The 20,890-nt window shown below is 31.0% G+C and overlaps 1 protein-coding gene across 1 annotated transcript; it reads left to right on the top strand.

The window, feature by feature from the left end:
- The first annotated feature begins 11,005 nt into the window (after nucleotides 1–11,005).
- Nucleotides 11,006–11,377, top strand: LOC127285707 (CCHC-type zinc finger nucleic acid binding protein-like). The gene has a single exon (XM_051311845.1). It carries the CDS (start codon nucleotides 11,006–11,008, stop codon nucleotides 11,375–11,377), a length of 372 nt encoding a protein of 123 aa, XP_051167802.1.
- Nucleotides 11,378–20,890: the final 9,513 nt, after the last annotated feature.

Genomic DNA, 20,890 nt, shown 5'->3' with positions numbered 1-20,890 from the left:
ACTTACGAAATGAACATAAAAGATATTACTTAAAGAATATTAGTCTACTCATGGAAAACTGATGTCAAATTAAAAAAACAAAATTTTTAATAGTTTTTTAAAACTCGGATATCATATTATATATCATATTGGATTGACAATTTAAATTTTTGAAAACCAAGATGATATTCGTAAACAGCAACCCCAAAAACTCCTAAGTAACGATATTCAAACGAATTCAACTATTTTTTAAATTTCTTGTCCGTCATATTGGATCTGCCATTTTGAATTTTTGAAAATCAAGCTGATATTCGTAATCAGCGACCCCAAAAACCCTCAAGTAACAATTTTTAAGCGAATCCAATCAGTTTTGAAAATTTTGTACTTCCCGTCCTTATGGGTTAAGCTTGCATTCTGAGTTTAAAAATTTGTTAAACTTATTAAACTTATCAGGCAAATTCTAAAATCTTTTCCAAAGTCTTCATTAAACTTTGAGGTAACTACACGAAAAAAATTTTTTAAATCTGTCCTAAATGTAAAAAAGTTAATTTGTTTATAAAAAACTAATATTTTTTATAAAAAAATATCTCAATTTTTTTTGTTAACATTTTTTAAAAGTTGAAGAAAAAAGAAATTTTTCATGTCTTAACAAAAAATTTTCTAAATACAATAGTTTTTGAGAGCTATTCTTAATTGAAAACAGGTCTACTATTTTGATTAAACAAAATTTTGAAAATTCGTAACTCAAAAATTTGACCATAAAAAATACGTATCTCTTATTTTTTTTATAAAGAATAAGAAAAAAATATACCTATTTACCTGAATTTTAAACCTCGACTATAAATTTCACGTGGAATCGACCATATACATAAAGAATTTAATAAAATTGTTTGAAAAGAACTTACCTACATTAAGTTACAGTAGTGATAAGCGCATGTCGTGGGTTTGTAGAGTAGATTAAAATTGGATAAAAAGAAAATAGAAAGGGATAGCAATAGGAAAATGATGTCTGTTGAAAAAGAAATTTGAAAATGGATAAAAAGAATGTTGAAGGTAGACAGAAAAAGTGCCAGAAGATGCTACTCGAAAGTAGATTGATGATGTGAATAAGACTATGAGAAAGGACGAGGGGAACGTGAAGCCGTAAAATAGGTATCGGATTAGTAAGAGGTGGAGGATTATGTAACATGCTGGTAGAAGGTATAGAAGGTAAGTCAGAGGAAGAAAATTCTTTAGGAGGAGCGGAAGTGAAAAACGGGAAATAGGGTTGGAGGTAAGGCTACAATAAAACAAAACACGATGAATGTCCCGATGTGCAAGCTGCAAGCACAAGAAACAAGTAAAAGGATTGCGTTAGTTCCTGTTAGCTTCTGAATAGAAGATTTATAGTTTCGTTTAAATCAAAAGAACATTTTAAGACTACTCCTTAAAACTATAAATTTTTAATTATTAACAGCTTCTAATTATCAAATTTTAATTAAAAAAATTACAAAATAGTTTTTTTTTAAAGAAATCTATTTCATGGTTTCTTATTAGTTTAAATATTTGAATAGCATTATCTACAAATAAAATGTTCTCATATTTTATTTACCTCATTTTAAGTGATGCATATATATACACTGAGCAAAACATCCGGTTTTAACTCAGCTTCTAGTTTCTATTTTATCAGAAGGGGTCAAGATGCTCTTCGCAAGCAATATAAATTTAGAAACTGCTTACTGTTGCATTCTTCATGCTCTCATTTTTTTTTATGAAAAATTATTTACTGACTCTTTAACCCTGTGCCAGTGCTAATGAATATTTTAAACAATATTTTCAGGTACGATATGATGAAAGAAAGTCATCAACGTAGTTTATTTATTTAAGTTTGCATGTTGTTTTAAATTCAAATATTATTAGATTTCTAATTCATAGATAAGCTGAAATTTTTCTCTTTAAAAAAAAGTTCAAGAATCTTAAAAATATTCTGTAGTTTTAAAAGATAGATTTAAACTTGTAAAATCAAAATTTTTGGAAAATGGCACGTTTTCTATCAGAGATTTAAGTTCAGCATTAGGTAAGAAAACACGCGGACTCTGTTCTGTACTTATATGGAAATCAATTATTTTAAAAGTATTGCTTCTGAAATAGTAATTTTAAAAAACTCAAACTCTACTGATTTAATAAACTCTTAATTGAGAAATTATAATACCGGCACAGGGTTGAAGTACAACTTTGCTTACTGTACAAATGATGTTATTTTTTTTAAATATATCATATTTATTTTTAGAATAATACAATTATGTGAATTTAATTTTATGTAATAAATAAAATTTCTTATATTTATTGTAAAAGGTGAAGAATTTTTATCAATTTTTACCTTGGCAGTGCCGCTAGATGCGCTAGAAACGGGCGAACGTCAAATCTTCAGTGAACGAAGAGAATTTGTCCATATCTTCAAAAAAAGGTATTAACATGTTATAAAGAAATTTAGTTGAGAATGCTGCAAAGAATGTGATATTAAAAAAAGTTATTGATCAAATTTAATTTTCTCATCCTTATACTACTGTGTCTACCACGACTGTTATAAGATATACATCCGACATTATACTCAGGGCAGTCTTAGTTCTATTTCCGACGCTAATGAATCATTCTTGTTCTTTAATCTCAAGTGGTCGCGCAACGAAGTATAAAAAAAATTCATTTAATATTGTAGGGGAATATAAACAATAAAAAAATATTTTTTAGCAATTTTATTTTCAATTCAATATAAAATTATGATAATTTTTTCAGCGTTCCTAAAAACTAGAAAGTCAGATTTTTGTTATCTTGCATTGGTCCGTTTAAGTCTAAAGTGAATACGGATAGGAAATGCTAGATGTGGAACGTGAGACATAGCAGTCATCTTGGATTGTAGTATAAAAACAAATTGTGGCGCACAAGTCAGGTGGTTAGTGACAGTAAATCAGTGTATTCGCTATGATCAGCCAAAATTGATATCGATCGATCGTGGTTTGCTGTTCCCTATTGAAAAAAAACACGTATAATTGTACGTATAATAATACGTATTATTATACGTATAATTATACGTATTATTATACGTATAATTATACGTATAATTATACGTATAATAATACGTATAATAATACGTATAATAATACGTATAATTATACGTATTATTATACGTATAATTATAATTCTATTAAAAATAGAATAATAGAATAGAATAATAATAGAATAATTAGTAGCAAAATTGCGCTGAAAATTTTTAGAAATTTTAAAATGCAAATTAAATTTCACGAAAAAAAATATCGTCTAATGTCAATTCAAGCAGTCACCCATCCAAGTACTAACCGCGTCCAACGTTGCTTAACTTCCGTGATCTGATGAGAACTTGTTCCTTCGCCTTGGTGTTTCCGCTGTCTTGTCTTGATTAATAACTTTGTCGTATAAGTATCACTAAAAGTGAGGTGCGATACAATACTTATACGACAAAGTTATTAATCAAGACAAGACAGCGGAAACACCAAGGCGAAGGAACAAGTTCTCATCAGATCACGGAAGTTAAGCAACGTTGGACGCGGTTAGTACTTGGATGGGTGACTGCTTGAATTGACATTCGACGATATTTTTTTTCGTGAAATTTAATTTGCATTTTAAAATTTCTAAAAATTTCCAGCGCAATTTTGCTACTAATTATTCTATTCTATTATTCTATTTTTAATAGAATTATAATTATACGTATAATTCTTGTTTCAAATTCGTATGTCTTATTATACGTATAATTGTACGTATAATAATACGTATAATAATACGTATAATTATGCGTATAATTATACGTATAATTATACGTATAATTATACGTATAATAATACGTATAATTATACGTATTATTATACGTACAATTATACGTGTTTTTTTTCAATAGGGTTGTCAAGTGTATTTTATTTATTTGTGAAATTGTCCATTTTATGTAAGAATAAAATGGTTTTATTGTGTTCCTACTGTGGTTCGTGTGGAGGAAGTGGAATAACTTTTCATATAAGTAACCCTAATAACACAAGATATCTTGGGATGTATTGATAATATCCCGCAGATATCCTAGGGATGTCCTATGAATATCAAAAGAATCTCTTAAGGATATCAAAAAAAGCGGCGGTTTGAATATCCTTTGGATATCCCATGGATATCTTAGGATGTCCACAGGATATCTTCTGGATATCTCTATAGACTTTCATAAATGTCCTCCAGATATCCCATAAAAATCGTCAGGATATCCCACAGGTATCATCAGGATATCCCATAGATATCGTCAGGATATCCCACAGATATTTTCAGGATATTCTCAGTATATCTTCTGGATGTCAAGAATATATTCTCAGGATACTGTTTTTAAAGTCATTATGAGACTACGAGTGAGAATATTCTGTGGATTAAATTTCATATAAATAAAATAAAATGCAACTTGTTTTTCGAGAAAGTTGTTTAATTTGAAAAATTATTAACTAATTTTTTTCTCATTCGTGATTCATTCCTTTATTCATATGCTTAATATTGTCAGAAAATAAATTGGCTTTAAACAATATAAATTCTTCCCCGCAAATAACGAATAACTATTAATGTTAATTATACATTAAGTGCATGAGTTTATTAAAAAACTTTCAAAAATGCGTTTCAAATTTTCATTTAAAATAAATTAGAAGCTCATGAGATTTTTGTTTTTATTATATTATTATTCATTATATTAGCTTAACAATTTTAACCTTTAAAAATATATGTTAAGATATTAAATATCCCGTGAATATCCTAAGAATATCCAACGGAATATCCCATGGATATCCTGCGATATGATATCCAATAGATATTTTGTGGATGTCTTAGGAATATCCTGTGGATATTCTATGGATGTCCTGTTGATGTCCCACAGACCAGCGGTTTGGATATCCTAGGGATATCCCAAGATATCCTGGGGACCATTCTAGGATATCGACCATTGATATGGATATCCTAGGGATATCTTTTTGTTATGAGGGTCTGTCTAATAAAGTAAAAATTGTATTTCTCTTTTGTTGAATTGGATGACAAGAAAAATAATTGATTATTCTGTTAGAAGATTGAGATTTTTAAAAGCAAATAGTAATAAGATGTTTTTTTTTAAAATTAATGCCATATCAAGAAAATTAATCTGATTATTGAATTCTAATTCCGTAGTAAATTTTAAATTCAAATTTAGATGTGTTACTAATGTAACTAATTAATTTTTATTTTTAATTTAATCAGGTAGTTATTTATTTATATAAAAATAATTTTTTTTTTAAATTTCTCATTAGAAGTTGTATTTAGTTTGTGAAAAATTAATTTGTTTTAATTTTATTTAATAAAGTGGCCTGATGATGGTGTCAAATCAAGACACTGAAATATTGCCAAACAAGTGATTTGGTATTTTATTTCTCACTTCCTATAATTGCAAAAATCTCAATTTCTAATATCAAAATAATATAAGGAAAAAATATTTAATATTGATAAACATAATTTGTATTTTTACTATAATCAAAGATGGCCACCAGGTTTTCATTATTAACTAACACATTAACTATTCATTCCAATGCAAAATAGTAAAAAATTAGTAAGTTCTTTTTTTAAAAATTTACAATAAAATATATTTTTAAATCAATTATTACTTTTTTCAAAACAAATAAAAAACATTAGTTTTGTGTCATGTTAAAAGTTCAGTATGTCTACCGGAGGAATATATTTGAATTTGGAAATTGGCGTTCATGTACGTTAGCAAAATAGAGGTATCGTAGAGCAGTAATACGTATTAGACTACATTTCACGGTCGATCGAGACTGAGACCAGCCCATAGACTATTTCCCAAAGGGATTCAGACTTGATGTAATGTTCTGTAGGTATTGGGTATATGTTATACGTTTGCTACTTGCTTTATCGTATTACGAAATTCTACGTGATACAGGTCAAAAACCTTTGCCCTATGAACTAAATTTGTCAATAGGTGTTCTTCAAAGTTTGATTTAGAAATTGAATTGCACTGCACGTATTCAACGTTTATTCTTTCTCACGGTGATCTTTTATGCTCACAGTTTCCTTTTCAGAATCTTTTATTGTCCTTCAGTTTTTGTTAGACATCTGACAATCTGCTTTAATTAATTAATAAAAGAGCTTTCATTGCGTTCATTATTTCAGTAACTTCTACTACCATTTGTAAGTAATTACTGCAAGTAATTAAAAAAAATCTATCTTTAAAAAAATAGAGAGCTAAAACAAAATCAATCAGAAAAGCTTTTAAAATTCTGCGTTTCATCACCTATAGATAATCACGATTTTTAAAATCTTTTCTTTTTTTAAACGAAAGCTGACATTTTTTTCTGTAGGAATTTATAGATGAAAAAATGGATTTAGAATGTTTTATACTTGAAAATTGACATTTTTTATTTACTAAAGCTCTGCGGACTACCAAAAGTCACATAAAATATCTGTACAAAGCAAAATGAGGGGGGGGGCTAGGGGGTCGAAAATTAGTCGAAAATCTATCATGTAATTTATGGACGGCCCCTTAAATCTTTACTAAATTTTCAATAAAGTTTCCATGCTGTCTGGGTACATGGGGGAAGGAAGGTCAAAAGTGACAAAAATATGTCTACGTAGTTTATGAACAAATATCAAACACATGCAAAAATTGAGGATGTTTGAATTTACAATGGGATATATCATAACAGTTAAGAAAAGTTTTCATTTATTAAACTTGATACTATAAAAAATAGATGGGTACTTGTAGAAGTTAGTGGATAAGGTGATGCAGTATAACTGTATATTCTGTAAACTCCCTATAGTCTCCTACCCTACATTACACAATTCGTTCTGTGATTTCTCACATTCGTCCATGTTCTATATGGTTTAGGAAATTTTGTAACTCCTTTTCGTTAGTTTTAGTATTAGTTTGACCCTATAACTTTGTAGAAAACTTTACTGGATCGATGGTGAGATCGGCTGCAAGATGAGCGTAAACTAAAGGCATTCAAGAAAATAGTGAATCAAGACTTAGTTGCAGAATGTCATGATCATTGTCTAATAAGGCAAGGTCATCCTTTAAATTCCGTTGCAAATGACGTTTCAAAAATGTAAAACTATTTTCTTGAAGTACCTCAACCTTACGATAGGTAGGTCGCAAAGACACCGTATTTTAGAACTTAAACTTTATCAGGGTTGCTACGGTTTCAAAATTCCCTGACATTTCCAGGTTTTCCGGACCATTTTTCTTAAAATTCCCTGACCAAATATAAAATTTTTGTTATAAAGTTTTAGCTTTTTTTTATATAAAAAAATTCAATTATATTAACAACAAAATATTTATATGATTCAAAAATCAACTTTGATTTTTTCATTTTGCAAAATTCAATTAAAAATAGGAGACTGTTTCTACACCGAAAAAACGGTATTCTAGTTTTAAGATTATTATTTTCTTAAAAAAATATTCTTAATAATATTCTTAAGCAGATTCTAACTTTAAGAATATTTTCTATGTACTAAATCTTCTTCTTCTTAAAACAAGAATATGCGCTAGAATTGACGTGCTGCTAGCTTGTTCGCGTCGCCATTGACTAACGAGTCGTCGTGCGCGTCGGAGTGTTTTTTTTGACAATCATAGTGAAAAATGGAAGAAGTTACCGCCAGGCTGCGGAAAAACTCGCTAGATGAATTAATCGAAGTGTTTAGAGGTAAGAAATAGCAATTATTTTATTAATATAATTATAGTTTTTTTGATTAAATGTTGATTACCAAAAGTGGTCAACATAACCTCTATTTGCCGCGAAAACTGTCAAGCGTGTGTGCAGTCGTCGCCACGATCCAACAACGTGTATATAGCTATATAGCTGTTATCGATTGCTTTTTCAGTGTAGCATCGATAACGACAAGTGTTCTAACGTTGTTGTTGTTTTTTGCTTTTTTTTGTTCTATTTTTCAATGTTTTATATTATTATTTATATTTGTGTGTTGTGTGTAGGTAATAATATAAACACCATAAAAAGAGTGAGAGGTCTTACTGTGGATTTGATAAAAGAAATCACTCCAAATATGAGACTCCGGATAGATCTAATGGAGAGTTTAAAAGAATTCGAGGTATTTGATTTTATTTATTTATTTTCATTTATTTATTTATTTATTATTTATTTTTTTATTATAATTTTATTATTTTCTACTATTATTTTTGTTTTATTTATTATTATTTATTATTTTATTATTATTATTTATTTATTCCAAATTTGATTTTGTTTTTTCCTGATCTCAATTTTCTCTGATCTATATAACCTCTTTTAGAGGTTATAATTAAATTATAAATTGTAATTTTTATTTATATTTATTTATATAATTTTTAAACTCAAAATTTGAATAAAATTTTTTTTATTTTTCCAGTACTTCTGATGAAATTCCACGATTTTTCGTTGAATTACCTGACAATTTTATTTTCTCTGAATTTTCTCTGATTTTCCTGATGCGTGGCAACCATGAAATTGTTAATAAATTCTTTACTGCTTTATACAATTTTTTCAGAAAGTATAAAAATAGTTGTTCCTATGTTATATGTTTCAGAACACAAGTGGCGGATGTAATGCATTGCTCAAGTCTGCAATTAATTCAGAATCTTACTTACAATTACATCAGACTATTAAAACTCCAAATAACTTGGCACAGTTTGGACAAAATAATGCTTAATCAATTTACGTTACACCTATTATGGGTTCAAATTTCGATAATTCGAAACAACAACAATTTTTGATGTCGGATGATTATGTAGATAATTCTTTAGATTTACCGGAGCCACCTTTCAAACAGTATACATTATTTACATGTCTTGCTGCACCTGCAGCTTCAGTTCTAACAGGTTCTCATTCTCAGCAAATTCAAGCACCAACTTCCAACTTTAAAAGTATTATTCTCTACAATTGTAATAATTGTTGTTTAGTTTTAATTTTTCACGTTTAAAAATTTATAAAAAAAATATTATTGCGTTTCTTAATCTTATCTACGTAATTTAAGTTTTTGTGATCCCAAATTGAAAAAAATGTTCGACAATTGGTTAACATTGTCTTTAAGTATTAAAATTGTGTTCTTTTTTGAAAACTTTAATAAAAGTAATATTTTTAAAATAAAAATGCTGTACTTTTTCTTTATTTGAAATTATGTATATTTTGGTTTAAAATTAAGTATTTACTATTCTTAAATTAAGTTTATAGTATTCTTAAAACTGCTAAAAGTATATTTCTTGATACAAGAAGAAAATATACTTATTTTAAGATTATATTCTAAAAAAGTGATTCTAAGAAAATATTCTTAATATAAGAAGATTATATTCTTAATTTAAGAATATATTCGTGGCGCCTACTTAAGTCTCGCATATTCTTAAAATAAGTTGAAAATTCTTAAAATTAGAATATCGTTTTTTCGGTGTATTTACCTCTAAAACTGGAAATTCTGGGTAAATAGAAACAGAAATTCAAACAATATTTCTTATATTCTTATATTATATTCTTATCAGAGAGAGAGAGAGAGAGAGAGAAAATTGTTTCTATCAAATTACAACACTATTTCCAGCATTATAAAAAAGTATTGAAAATAGTATTCATCTATATTCTCATCGATATATTGTATTTAACAAAAATAGACTTGTTTTGTTTATTATTTAATGCATTATTATTTAATAATTTGAATTATTTTATAACTAACACCATTTTTTTGTAATTCTTTCTATCTTTTAACATTTGCATACTTGAAATTGATTTTTTCTTAAATTTTGTAAGAAATAATCAACTGTTTTAATTTACCCCAAAGTTTTAGCAAAGTTGAAAAATTTAGGGGTAAATAGACACAGTTGATAATTGCGATTTAATGATACCTATATTTTTTACTACCCTAAAAAATTGTTCCACGGAAGTTAAATAATAACTCCATGCACATAATCAACACCCAGTTTATAGAAAAAATTTTGCAATAAACATTTATGTGCCAAAAACAGTTCTTTAGAATAATATAAAAACATATAAACCGAGGGGGAATTTACTCAGGTAGTTAAGTGTACACTCTTCCTGTAATACCGTGTAATAATGCGTTATTACGGTGCTGTAATAACGCAAAAAAATCTGTAATATCTCTGTAATAATGTGTAATACTCTGTAATAACGTGTAATAACTTAGTAATAAGGGTAATATGAGGTGTAATACCGGTAGTCAAGGGGTTAAACTCTGTGATCGGACGCAAAGACTTGTCCCGCCGACCCGTGAGAGATATATCGACCTCCACTTCCGAGCTATGCCCCTGGTATAGTTCAAGTGACCCTGGATATCATTGGCGTTTACGTCATTGTAACTAACGGAGGAGGTTCTGGGCCCATCCTGGCGAGATGGTAGTACCCTGTAGACGCCCGAAGATCCCACGATACGGGACAAAACATGATGACATGATGAACGACTGTAAAAAAGAAGAGTACCTGCAGGGTAATGCAAACGCTAAATCCCTCTCTGGTTCCAATCGTCAAGCGCTTAGCGTGGGGGCGATGGCCAGTGGCCCGTGGATGCAGGAGGGCAACACTGTTTTGAATGTACCATCTATCATTGTGGATGAGGCTAGAGGAGATTTCGAAGTACCACAGACCACTGTGGTAAGGGATAGCCGAAGAAGAGGAAGTGCATCTACCATGGTCATCAAGGTTGCGAAGGGGAGTACGTATGCTGACGTTTTGAGCAAACTCCGAAAGGAAGTAAACCCAGACGCCAGCCATACCAGAGTGGTAGCAGCAAGAGCTACAAAGAAAGGGGATCTCCTCATCAAAATTGGAGGAGATGCAAACAAGGAAGCATTCGCCGCAGAGGTTACCAAGGCGGTTGAAGGTATGGGCAAGGTACAGTTGGTCGATCGAAGAGTCACATTGGAGATCCGCGATTTGGATTGCCTTACTGAGTTAGATGAGATACAGGAAGTGTTAGATAGAGGAATTGGAAAGTGACGGTCCTAGGACCCAATCGCAGAGGAATGAAGCTCGCGGTTGTTGTCACCAACCTAGATGAAGCGGACAGATTAGAAAAATTGGGGCACATAAAAGTGGGTTTTATGTGCTGCCCAATTAAAAGAAGAGTGATGGTACTACGGTGTCATCGATGTCTTGGCTATGGCCATATAGCAAGGAGTTGTGCAGCAGAAGATAGATCGGCTGCGTGTTTCAGATGCGAAGAAGCCGATCATAAGTATGCGGACTGTAAGAAGAGCCCAAGCTGCTTCTTATGCAAGAAATTGAGCGACGAAAAAATCAGTACGAATCACGTCGCAGGCAGTGGAGGATGCGGAGTCTTCAAGTCAGCCCTAGAGGAAGCTAAGAAGACTCTCGCTCGTACGAAAAATAAATAAGCCAGGAAGATTGGCAAAAGGCATGGTCGCGCAAGCGAAATCCCAGGGACCTTCACAGTTTAAAGCCAGACGGTAGTTCCGTAGTGAAAAGTGTCCAGCCAAAGGATGTTTCTTTTAGCGAGTCTGCAGGAGAAAGCTAAACCTCGCACAACCTGGAGAGTCGGGCTCCAAGGCGTCTGATCCTTGGAGTTGCAATTCCCTCCTTGGTGTAGCAGATTTTTTTACATCCTACGAAAAACAAAAAAAATATACCGGTAGTCAAGAGTACACGTTTTTAACTAGTAAATTCCCCCTTCATATAAACATAGGGGAGACTGGGGCAAACCGGCCATGTTAACAGTTGTAAAGCTCTAGTAACTAAAGAAACTAATGAAAAACCTTTTATAATAGCTTGTTGGAAAGGTCATCTAATTGCGCAACTTTTACCTAGAGACACATGTACCTTAAAATGTATTGTTTAGCTGCTGCATCAATTTTAAAAAAATTTGCAAACTGGCTGGTTTGCCCCTCCCCTGAGGTAAACTTGCCAGTTTATTTTTGTTTGTTTGTTTAGAGAATTAATTGTAAGGAAAACGTCACTAAATATAAAAAATCAATAAACAATCTTCCCAATAAGAAAAATAATAATAAAGGATTAAATTTCAATTAAAGAAACATCTTATTTATTATAAAACAAATATTTTCAACTAATTGCTGTCGTTCACGAAGAAACGTCTGTCGGTGAACTTTGTAAAATTTCGTAAATCTCCGTAAAGTGGACAAAGATTCACGAAACCGTGCACGAAGTTTTCTAGCCAATAGGTAGTCTTCGTGAATTTCTGTTGCAAGGGAAATAGACATAGGCCGGTTTGCCCCACAGGCCCATTTTGACAATTAAGACCTGTATAAAGAAAATGCTTAGTAAAATCATTAAATAATATATCGATAAATTTAACTGAGGCATGCACCTTTTAAACCTAAAAAACAATTTTAATAAATATTACACGATTTTCTCACAAATTGCTAATGAACTAATTACACTTATTGTTTTAAAATAAAAACGCGAAGGTTCATAAATACACTGCGCTTCATTTAATTGCCTAACTTTTTTATTTTTTCGAAATTTTGACTTGGACTAAAACTGAGTCCTAAAAAAAAGAAAAACTAAAATTATTAAGTAAAAAAATACAGAACACGCATAAACAAAAATGTTGATTAAACGTACGATTAAACTTTTTTAAGCAGCAACTCCAAAAAAATAAAGAAAAATTAGAGCTATTACAAAAAACTTCATTGGAGTCCGAATTAACAAAAAAAATATTCCAAAAAATAAGCATATAGTAATTATAGAAATATTAAAAGCTGCAAAATGTAAGAATTCAATAGGAAATAGATACTCCGAAGAATGGATTGTACTTTAAATCGTTTATTGCACATGAGATTACCTGCAGCATAGAGGATGTTAAGTGAATCAAATTTCTTACCTCTTCTTTGTGTCACTACAATTCGACGGTAATTCTTTTTAAATTTTAATTGTATCTGCTATTTAAAAATGTTATTAAAAAATAATTTATAGTTTAAATATTGTTTTGATATTTTATATCAAAACATTTCGCCGAAAAGTTAAACGAACAACCAGAATATTTTCATTATGGTATTCTTATGTTTGATGAAATATACACAAGAAAGAATATTCAAGTGGATCCAAAAAACAATGGATTATAGAGGACTCAGTAATATTGGCAATACAGGCATTAATGCAATTGCAGATCATACTTTAGTGTTTGCATTTCAATCAATTAACGAGAATTTTACACAGCCAATAGCACTACTTACATATGGATCAGTAATTGGAGTAGAAAGAACAAAATATGTCATTCAATGTATAATTTTGTTATAAAAGTTTGGTGCTCGGATACATGTAGGCGTTTGTGATAGATCTAAACCGAATAAAAAGTTTTGGGCGAAAGTAGGTTGTAACGAAAAAATTTCATAACATTAAAAACTCATTTACGCATCCACTTTTGGAGAAATGTCAAGTTTTTCTCTTTTTCTATACACCACACATAATAAACCCGGCTGAAAAAACTTGTACAAGAAAATGTACAAATTCTTGTACATGTTCATTAATGAACTTGTATATTTTCTTGTACATGTTCAAGTAATGATCTTGAACAAGTTCAGCATCCGGAATTGAGACATGTTCTTGTACCAGAACTTGTACAAGATCCTGTCCAAGAAAATATACTTGTACAAGAAAATGTACATGTTCTTGTACATATTTTTTTGTGCAGGTTTCATGTACAAGTACTTTTACATGACACATTTATGTTCTTGTACAAGAACATGTTCCACATCTGGTACAAAAAATTTACATGAAACCTGTACAAAAAAATATGTACAAGAACATGTACATTTTCTTGTACAAGTATATTTTCTTGTCCAGGATCTTGTACAAGTTCTGGTACAAGAATATGTCTCAATTCCGAATGCTGAACTTGTTCAAGAACATTATTTGAACATGTACAAGAAAATATACAAGTTCATTAATGAATATGTACAAGAACTTGTACATTTTCTTGTACAAGTTTTTTCAGCCGGGAAGAATATTCTTAATCGGTTATTAATTAGAGGCGAATTGCAGTTATGGGACTGGGAGAATTAATCAGGATCCGTTAGAGGTATATAAAGTAAAAATTTTTAAAAAGTTTCGAAACATTTGTTTCCTGATTTTGAAATAGATGAACAGGATTTAATGGCAATCGATCAATTAAATCAAACAACAGCAACCGAATCATCGACATCTCATTTTACAACAGTGAAAAACCTAAAAATACATGTGCCAAGTAACCAGCAAACAAAAGTAGCGGAGCATTTTTTGACAAAACCACCTGTCAAAGTTTCATTCAAGCAATTGCAAAGTGAACCACCCCCCGCAAAAAATGAAAATCGCTGAAGGAAAAACTAATTCAAAGGAACAAACCTTACAACTTACACTTAATGAAAAACAAGAAAACATCGACATAAATTCAGCTTTCAACCAAGATTCTTGTGTTAAATACGAAAACTGCGTCTTCCATGGCAATATTACGAATAATTTTTATTGTTATAAAAAATGAGAATAAGAAACTGGAAAACAGCGATTTTAATTTAGCTTTCAAACAAGATTCATGTGTTAATTACAAAAATTGCGTGTTCCATGGCAATATTACGAATAATCTTTATTTTTATGAGATATGAGAAAAAAAGAAGAAAACTTTATATTATGTTATTTAACATTGTAAAAATAAATACATTTTTTTAAAAATTAAATAATAATTTTTCTTGCACATGCTTTTTCAATGCCTGCCTCCCCGACCAGCAGTACTCGCTTCGCTCGTGCAGCAAATGTCGGGTCAGGAATCAAAATAAATTTACTTGACTAAAATAAAAAGAGAGAGAGAGAAAAAGTTAGAGCTTCGCGAATGGCCGATAGAGGCGTTGAAGCAAGGAGCAAAAGTACAAGATGGCCGGCTGTCAATGGAACGCGATTAAAATCTTTTTAAAAAGTTAATTATTGTGCGTACTTTCGACCGGATATAAAAAAATAGTATACATTACACGGGCAAAAAATTCGAATTTTCTGCGGTGCGGGAATTTCGAATTTTCTGCCCTTATAATGTAATATACTATTCCCAGATTTATGAATAAATATAATGTTAATTCCCTTCACCTTGGCCCTATATATCTAGCCCTCCACGAAATCCAACTTTCTGGCCTAGTATCGTAATATACTATTTTATTGTTTTATCTTTTTTAGAAACAAAAATATAAAACTTTTTGCACCGCCCAAAATTCTGTAGGGTGGGCAAAATTTACTGAGCGGCACTATAGAATATTACAAAGTGTAAAACTGTTTCCTCGATTTTTACTTCGTCGCTTGAAACATTTTGATAATTCAACTCGGTTTTTGTAATGTCAGTAACAGTTTAATTATTTTAGGACTTGATATATCATACGAAGAACTGCCTGCACTTGTGGACGGTTCAAAAACAATTATTTCTGCAATTTGTTTCGATCGTTGAGGAACAACCTTTTTTAATTTGTATGGCAGTTTTGCTTTTATTTGAAAAAGCATTTTCAATAAAACCTTCTGTCACAGAATCTGACTTCTAAGGTCGTAATATTAGCTCCTGCACTTGTTAACAAAGTTGTAGACGTTCGTCCGAAGCAATGTCCCGTATATAATTCAACGTTATCCAACTTTAAATATTCCGCAACGGTTTGTGGTATTTTTGAAACTTTATTAATTATAGTTATATTATATTTTATTAATTCAATATAGAAAATATATAGAAAACTTAACTGATAACACCTAAGATAAGAATGGCCTATACATAAAAAAAAGAATTTTAGTCAAAAGAAATACTAATAGTTTAGAGAATACTCGTTTTATTTAATTATGAAAATTACCTTAGATGCTAAATATTCAGCGTCCGAAGCTTCTGTTAAAAATTTATTTACCTCTGATAGAGTAAGTACTTTTGACTTTTTTGCCTAAAACCCTTTCGAATTGCCCTTCAAAAAAGTTGTGACCTCATTATACGCAATAATATCAGTATTACTTTTTTACTTTTAAAGTTGTCCGAAGCATCGAATATTGAGCACATAAAGTATGATGGTTTCAAAGTCTTCAATTTGTCATTAAAATATGCGAGTACAACATTTTCTAAACAAAAAAAATTTATAATTCGATGAGTTTGAACAGTAAATGTTTATATTTTGTTGTTACAGAAATGAAGTATTGCTTTCTTGTAATATCAATGGTAATCGAAATGAAGAATATCTTCCGGTATCACGCTAATATCTATTACCCTGAACAAAATCATTCATTCGGCACACAGACTTGCATAAATCTACTCACACTCATTATACAATATTGTGAAATACTTGTAATACTGATGATCATATGCGGAGATGATGCAAGTCGATTCCTATGAAGTCCTTTGACAAATTGATTTGATAATCCACTTCCCTCAATAAAATGTGGTTATATAATTTAAGGCGTCTATCGAAAAATCTACGTCACTGGTCGGAGATTGAGCACCAAATTATAAAATCATTTTTCCTAGGTGACACAAGGAATAGAGGAGTATCTCATTCACCTGGATGCGAAGCTCAGGGACGCATCTTTGACTGAAGATGCCCCATGGTTTAAGATATTTCCCTAAAAAAGTTCCTAAGTGTTTCTAGTTCACAACACGAAAAAGTATCTGGTACATACCTGATCCTTCAATCTAATTAACTCACTTCTAGTCTTTGTTGGAGTTAATTACCACTGACTGCACGCCCTAGTTTGCTTTTGTCATGAACGCGATATTTTAAAGGTACCTTCGTATTCTACAGACAGGGAAATGTCTAGGATATTAGTGTAGAGAGCATTTAATGATAAAAATTACTAGAATGCAGTCCTGTTAACAAAATACATTTTTTTGAAATACTGAATGAGGCTAAATGTAGTCACTGTCTACTTCCAACGACTGTCTAACAGACACTGAAAATCAATTCCCTAATAGAAAAACTTCTTTCGATCACACTACACTGAGTGAATCTTCGCCTAAAACATTCAATCAAAAATAGTCTCCGAACACTTAGCTTTGGACATTCAAATAAAATGTGATTCAGATGATGCCAAGGTGCTCCTTGGCACGAACCTCCAATCCCATTCCAACCCATCCTTAGAAAATGATCATCAGATCAAATATGACCCGTCCTTAATCTAGTAATGGCCAACCACCCTCTCGGTGACCCTTCGTCCCCAAACCATAGTCTTTTAGAATGAAAGTTAACTTTAAGAAAATAAGGATGAGCTGAAAGTTGATATACCACTTTATGAATTTTATAGTACATAGACAAACCTGAGCGTGTATGTGTAGGTTATATTATTCGGATTTGAGTAATTATCCTAATCTCCTGAACGTAGTCCCTTCTTTTACAATGGCCATATAATTTAGAAGTACCATTTTCTGAATTGGAACTTACCAATTGATTTCTAGTGTTAGAAGAGATATTTTGTATACGAATAATTTACTTTACTCACAATTTCTCTAATAATTATTTAAGAAAAATAAGATAAATATAAAAAATAATCCCAAAATTTATGTTAGTGTTGTAAAGTTTAATTTTTTTTTCTTAACCTAAGTATTATAATTTCGTCAAAATTACTTTTATTATTAAAAAATGAATAAGTTGGGAAACAACAGATTCTTATCGGTCATATTGGATCCGCTGTTTTGAATTTTTCAAATCTGACATCAGATTCGTAATCAGCGACCCAAAAAACTGCCAGAAACAATAAAAGCACATTAATTTAAATAACATTTCGCAAAATAATGTGACTCATCCCCAAAAATGTTGAAGCGTAGTTTTTAACCTTAAATCGGCTATTGGGAAAAAAATATGTGTCAAATTGTTTTCAAAAAACTACTAATATGACAAGTTTTAGAAAAATCGGCAAATGGTACTTCTCTAGTGTTACTTGCCACAATCTAGAAGATATCGGGAGATGCTTCCTTGAAATTGTATGTGTTCATGCAAAGAAACATTTAATAGAAAATTGCTTGGCTGTTTAAATGAAGTGAGATAATGTACATGTATAATTTAAAAAATTACAATTTATTTATTTATTTTAATGTTGGTAAAAATTGAGTACACCGATGAATTAATATTTGTGAAAAAGTGATTGCTCGATTCTACTCAAGCGAGAGCAGAAATGGTTCTGACGATTATGGCAAAGTGTCATGTCGTCGTAGTCAAAGATTACATTGGTAGCTTGTGTACAGTGGTCAAAATGTGTTGGTAACATGGTGTTTAGTACAGGTATATTTTTTAGGTTTTTTGGACCCAGGTATAATTGCAAGTGGAGGGGTTAGGTTTTTAGTTTTATTAGAGTACTCTTATCTTCGAAATAATTTCAACAGACCTATCTTAAAAATGAGAGGATTAAAGTTATAAAATGCAAGATGTTCCAAAATAAGTTTTTAAAAATTTGGGATTATATCTTATGGCTCAATATAAAGTTTTACAATTGTTACAGATGCTGATGTTTTTCTTGCGATAATATTTACAACTTTATTTTGTTTACCTTTAGAAAAAGATTAAGAATAAGCTATTCTGTTGGATATTTAGAAATTACAACGATACTTTCACAAACACTTACACAGATACTCACACAAAATTGTACCTACACTAACAAGTTTAAGTTTATAACTACGGTATATACCTGAAGGACCAAAAAGGTTCAGTACAAAATAAACAACGGTCGAGTACAGTTGATTTGTCGTTTTTCCACAAAAATGTAACTAAACAGTTTTTTCAATTTAAAAAGGAATTAACAAAAGATGCAATCATATTTTCATTACCTCACATATGTAAATTGTGTTTCTGTGCAAATTATATGTTCTTAAACGAGCTTTCAGTGTGTTTTATTTGTGTTAAAAGTGAAACCTATTTTCTTTATCCACTAAAATATTATTTTCCTATAATATTTTCTAACAGGTTATGGGCCCAGAGTGTAGTGAAAGACAATAACAATAATTAAGTGAATAACATAAGGAATTATTGACAGTTGTTTGGTGACATTAACATTGACAATTAAAGTGACTCAGATTTTTTTGACAGTACTGTGAAGTTATTAAAGTGAACAATTATGGCAGAAAATTCCGGATACCGGTTCGCAATCACGAAGCTCAATAGTGAAAATTACTCTGTGTGGTGTTACAAAATGGAACTTATGTTGATTGACGATAATCTATGGGAAGTGCTAGAAGAAGCTAAACCTGATGATTTAGATGCCACAAAATTAGCCGCGTGGAAAAAGAAAGACGACAAGGCACGTGCAAGAATAGGACTTCTTGTTGAAGATGATCAATTATTGCACATCAGGAATGCTAAATAAGCGAAGGACTCATGGAATGCACTCAAAGAATATCACCAAAAGTCGACATTATCAAGTAAGGTTCTTTTATTAAAAAGAATATGTCGTTCAGTTTTGATTGAAGGAGGTGATATGGAAGCTCATATAAATAGTTTTTCAAATAATATCAGTCAATTATCAGCCCTTGTAATACTCTTGTAACGGCATTAGAGAGTAGGCCCGAAGAAGATATTACAAGCCAATTCATTAAAAGCAAACTAATCGATGAGTATAAACGGCGTAAAGGAGCAAAAGATGTAAGAGAAAATCTTCAGAACAGTGAGTCAGCTATAAAGTCCTCATACAATAAAGATAAAGGTCAAAAGCAATTTAAGGGTAATTGTTTTTTTTTTTAAAAACCTGGACATTCGAAACAAGAATGTTTTAAGTATAAAGCATAGAAAGAAAAACAGCAAAAGGCCAATAAAGTTTCCGAAGATAAAGAAGAGAAAACTGAAGATTACTGTCATATAACCAGGGAGGAATCACATATGGAAATGACAAAAGCAGCAATTGAAGGAGAAAGTTGGGTTGTAGACTCTGGAGCAACAAGCCATATGGTACGCAATAAAGATTTTTTCAAAAAATTAGATACTAGCAAAAAAGGACTCGTTCGTCTTGCGGATGAAAAGGCTGCTAATATAAAAGGGATAGGATCAGGCATCATAAAGTGGAGTTCAAAAGAAGGAAATTGTTTTGAAATGGAAATACGTGATGTTCTCTATGTACCTACCTTTAGTTCTAATTTATTGTCAGTGAAAAAATTGGCAAAGGATGGTTACAAAATACAGTTTCAAGAGGATTATTGACATATTTTAACGGACGGTAAAATCCATCTTGTAGCCAGATTGTCTCCAGATTTGTATGAAGTTCAAAAATGCGATCAAACAAAAGTGATAGAAGTGTTCGGGTCGAGTAAAGTGGCAATAAAAGAACATTATCATGAAGATTGTCAACATGCCTGGCACCGAAGATTTGGACACCGAGACCCAGCAGCAATAAAGTTATTAGCAGAAATGGAAGTAGCCTCAGGTATACAATTCAAGGATTGTGGTGCAAAAATAGTGTGTGAATGTTGTATTAAAGGGAAAATGGCACGTAAACCGTTTCCAAAAGAATCTCTACAGAAGACAAAAGCAATACTGGATCTCATTCACACAGATATTTGTGGCCCTATGCAAACAGAAACCCCAGGTAAAAAAAGGTATATTTTAACCATTATTGATGATTTTTCTCGATTTTCTAAAGTTTATTTAATGAAAAATAAAAATGAAGTTGGAATTTTTATTAAAGAATTCATTCAATTAATGAAAACACAACATGATAAAAAGCCAAAAATTATAAGATCAGATCGAGGAAGGGAGTACATTAATAACACAGCCCCACAAAAAAAAAAAGTGTCATGTACTTTTGACCGGAATACCCTAACCCTATGTATTTTGACGCGCTGAACACGAATCCGAAGTCCGTTTTGCTCCATCACGTCAGGATTTTTTTCTAACCTCAAAAAACATGTCGGATTTTGAGAAGTAGGCGATTTTTTTAAAAATTGATGTATTAACTTCAAACTTGGTATCTGG

Source organism: Leptopilina boulardi, unplaced genomic scaffold (assembly GCF_019393585.1).
Source record: "Leptopilina boulardi isolate dan_hultmark-lab unplaced genomic scaffold, ZJU_Lbou_2.1 LbouV2_341, whole genome shotgun sequence".
NCBI classification, from domain to species: domain Eukaryota; kingdom Metazoa; phylum Arthropoda; class Insecta; order Hymenoptera; family Figitidae; genus Leptopilina; species Leptopilina boulardi.
This window is presented reverse-complemented; position numbering and strand designations above follow the sequence as displayed.

Bases quoted from the DNA above. Each gene is read 5' to 3' on its own strand.
- LOC127285707 (XM_051311845.1), top strand. From the start codon at position 11,006: ATGAAGCTCGCGGTTGTTGTCACCAACCTAGATGAAGCGGACAGATTA.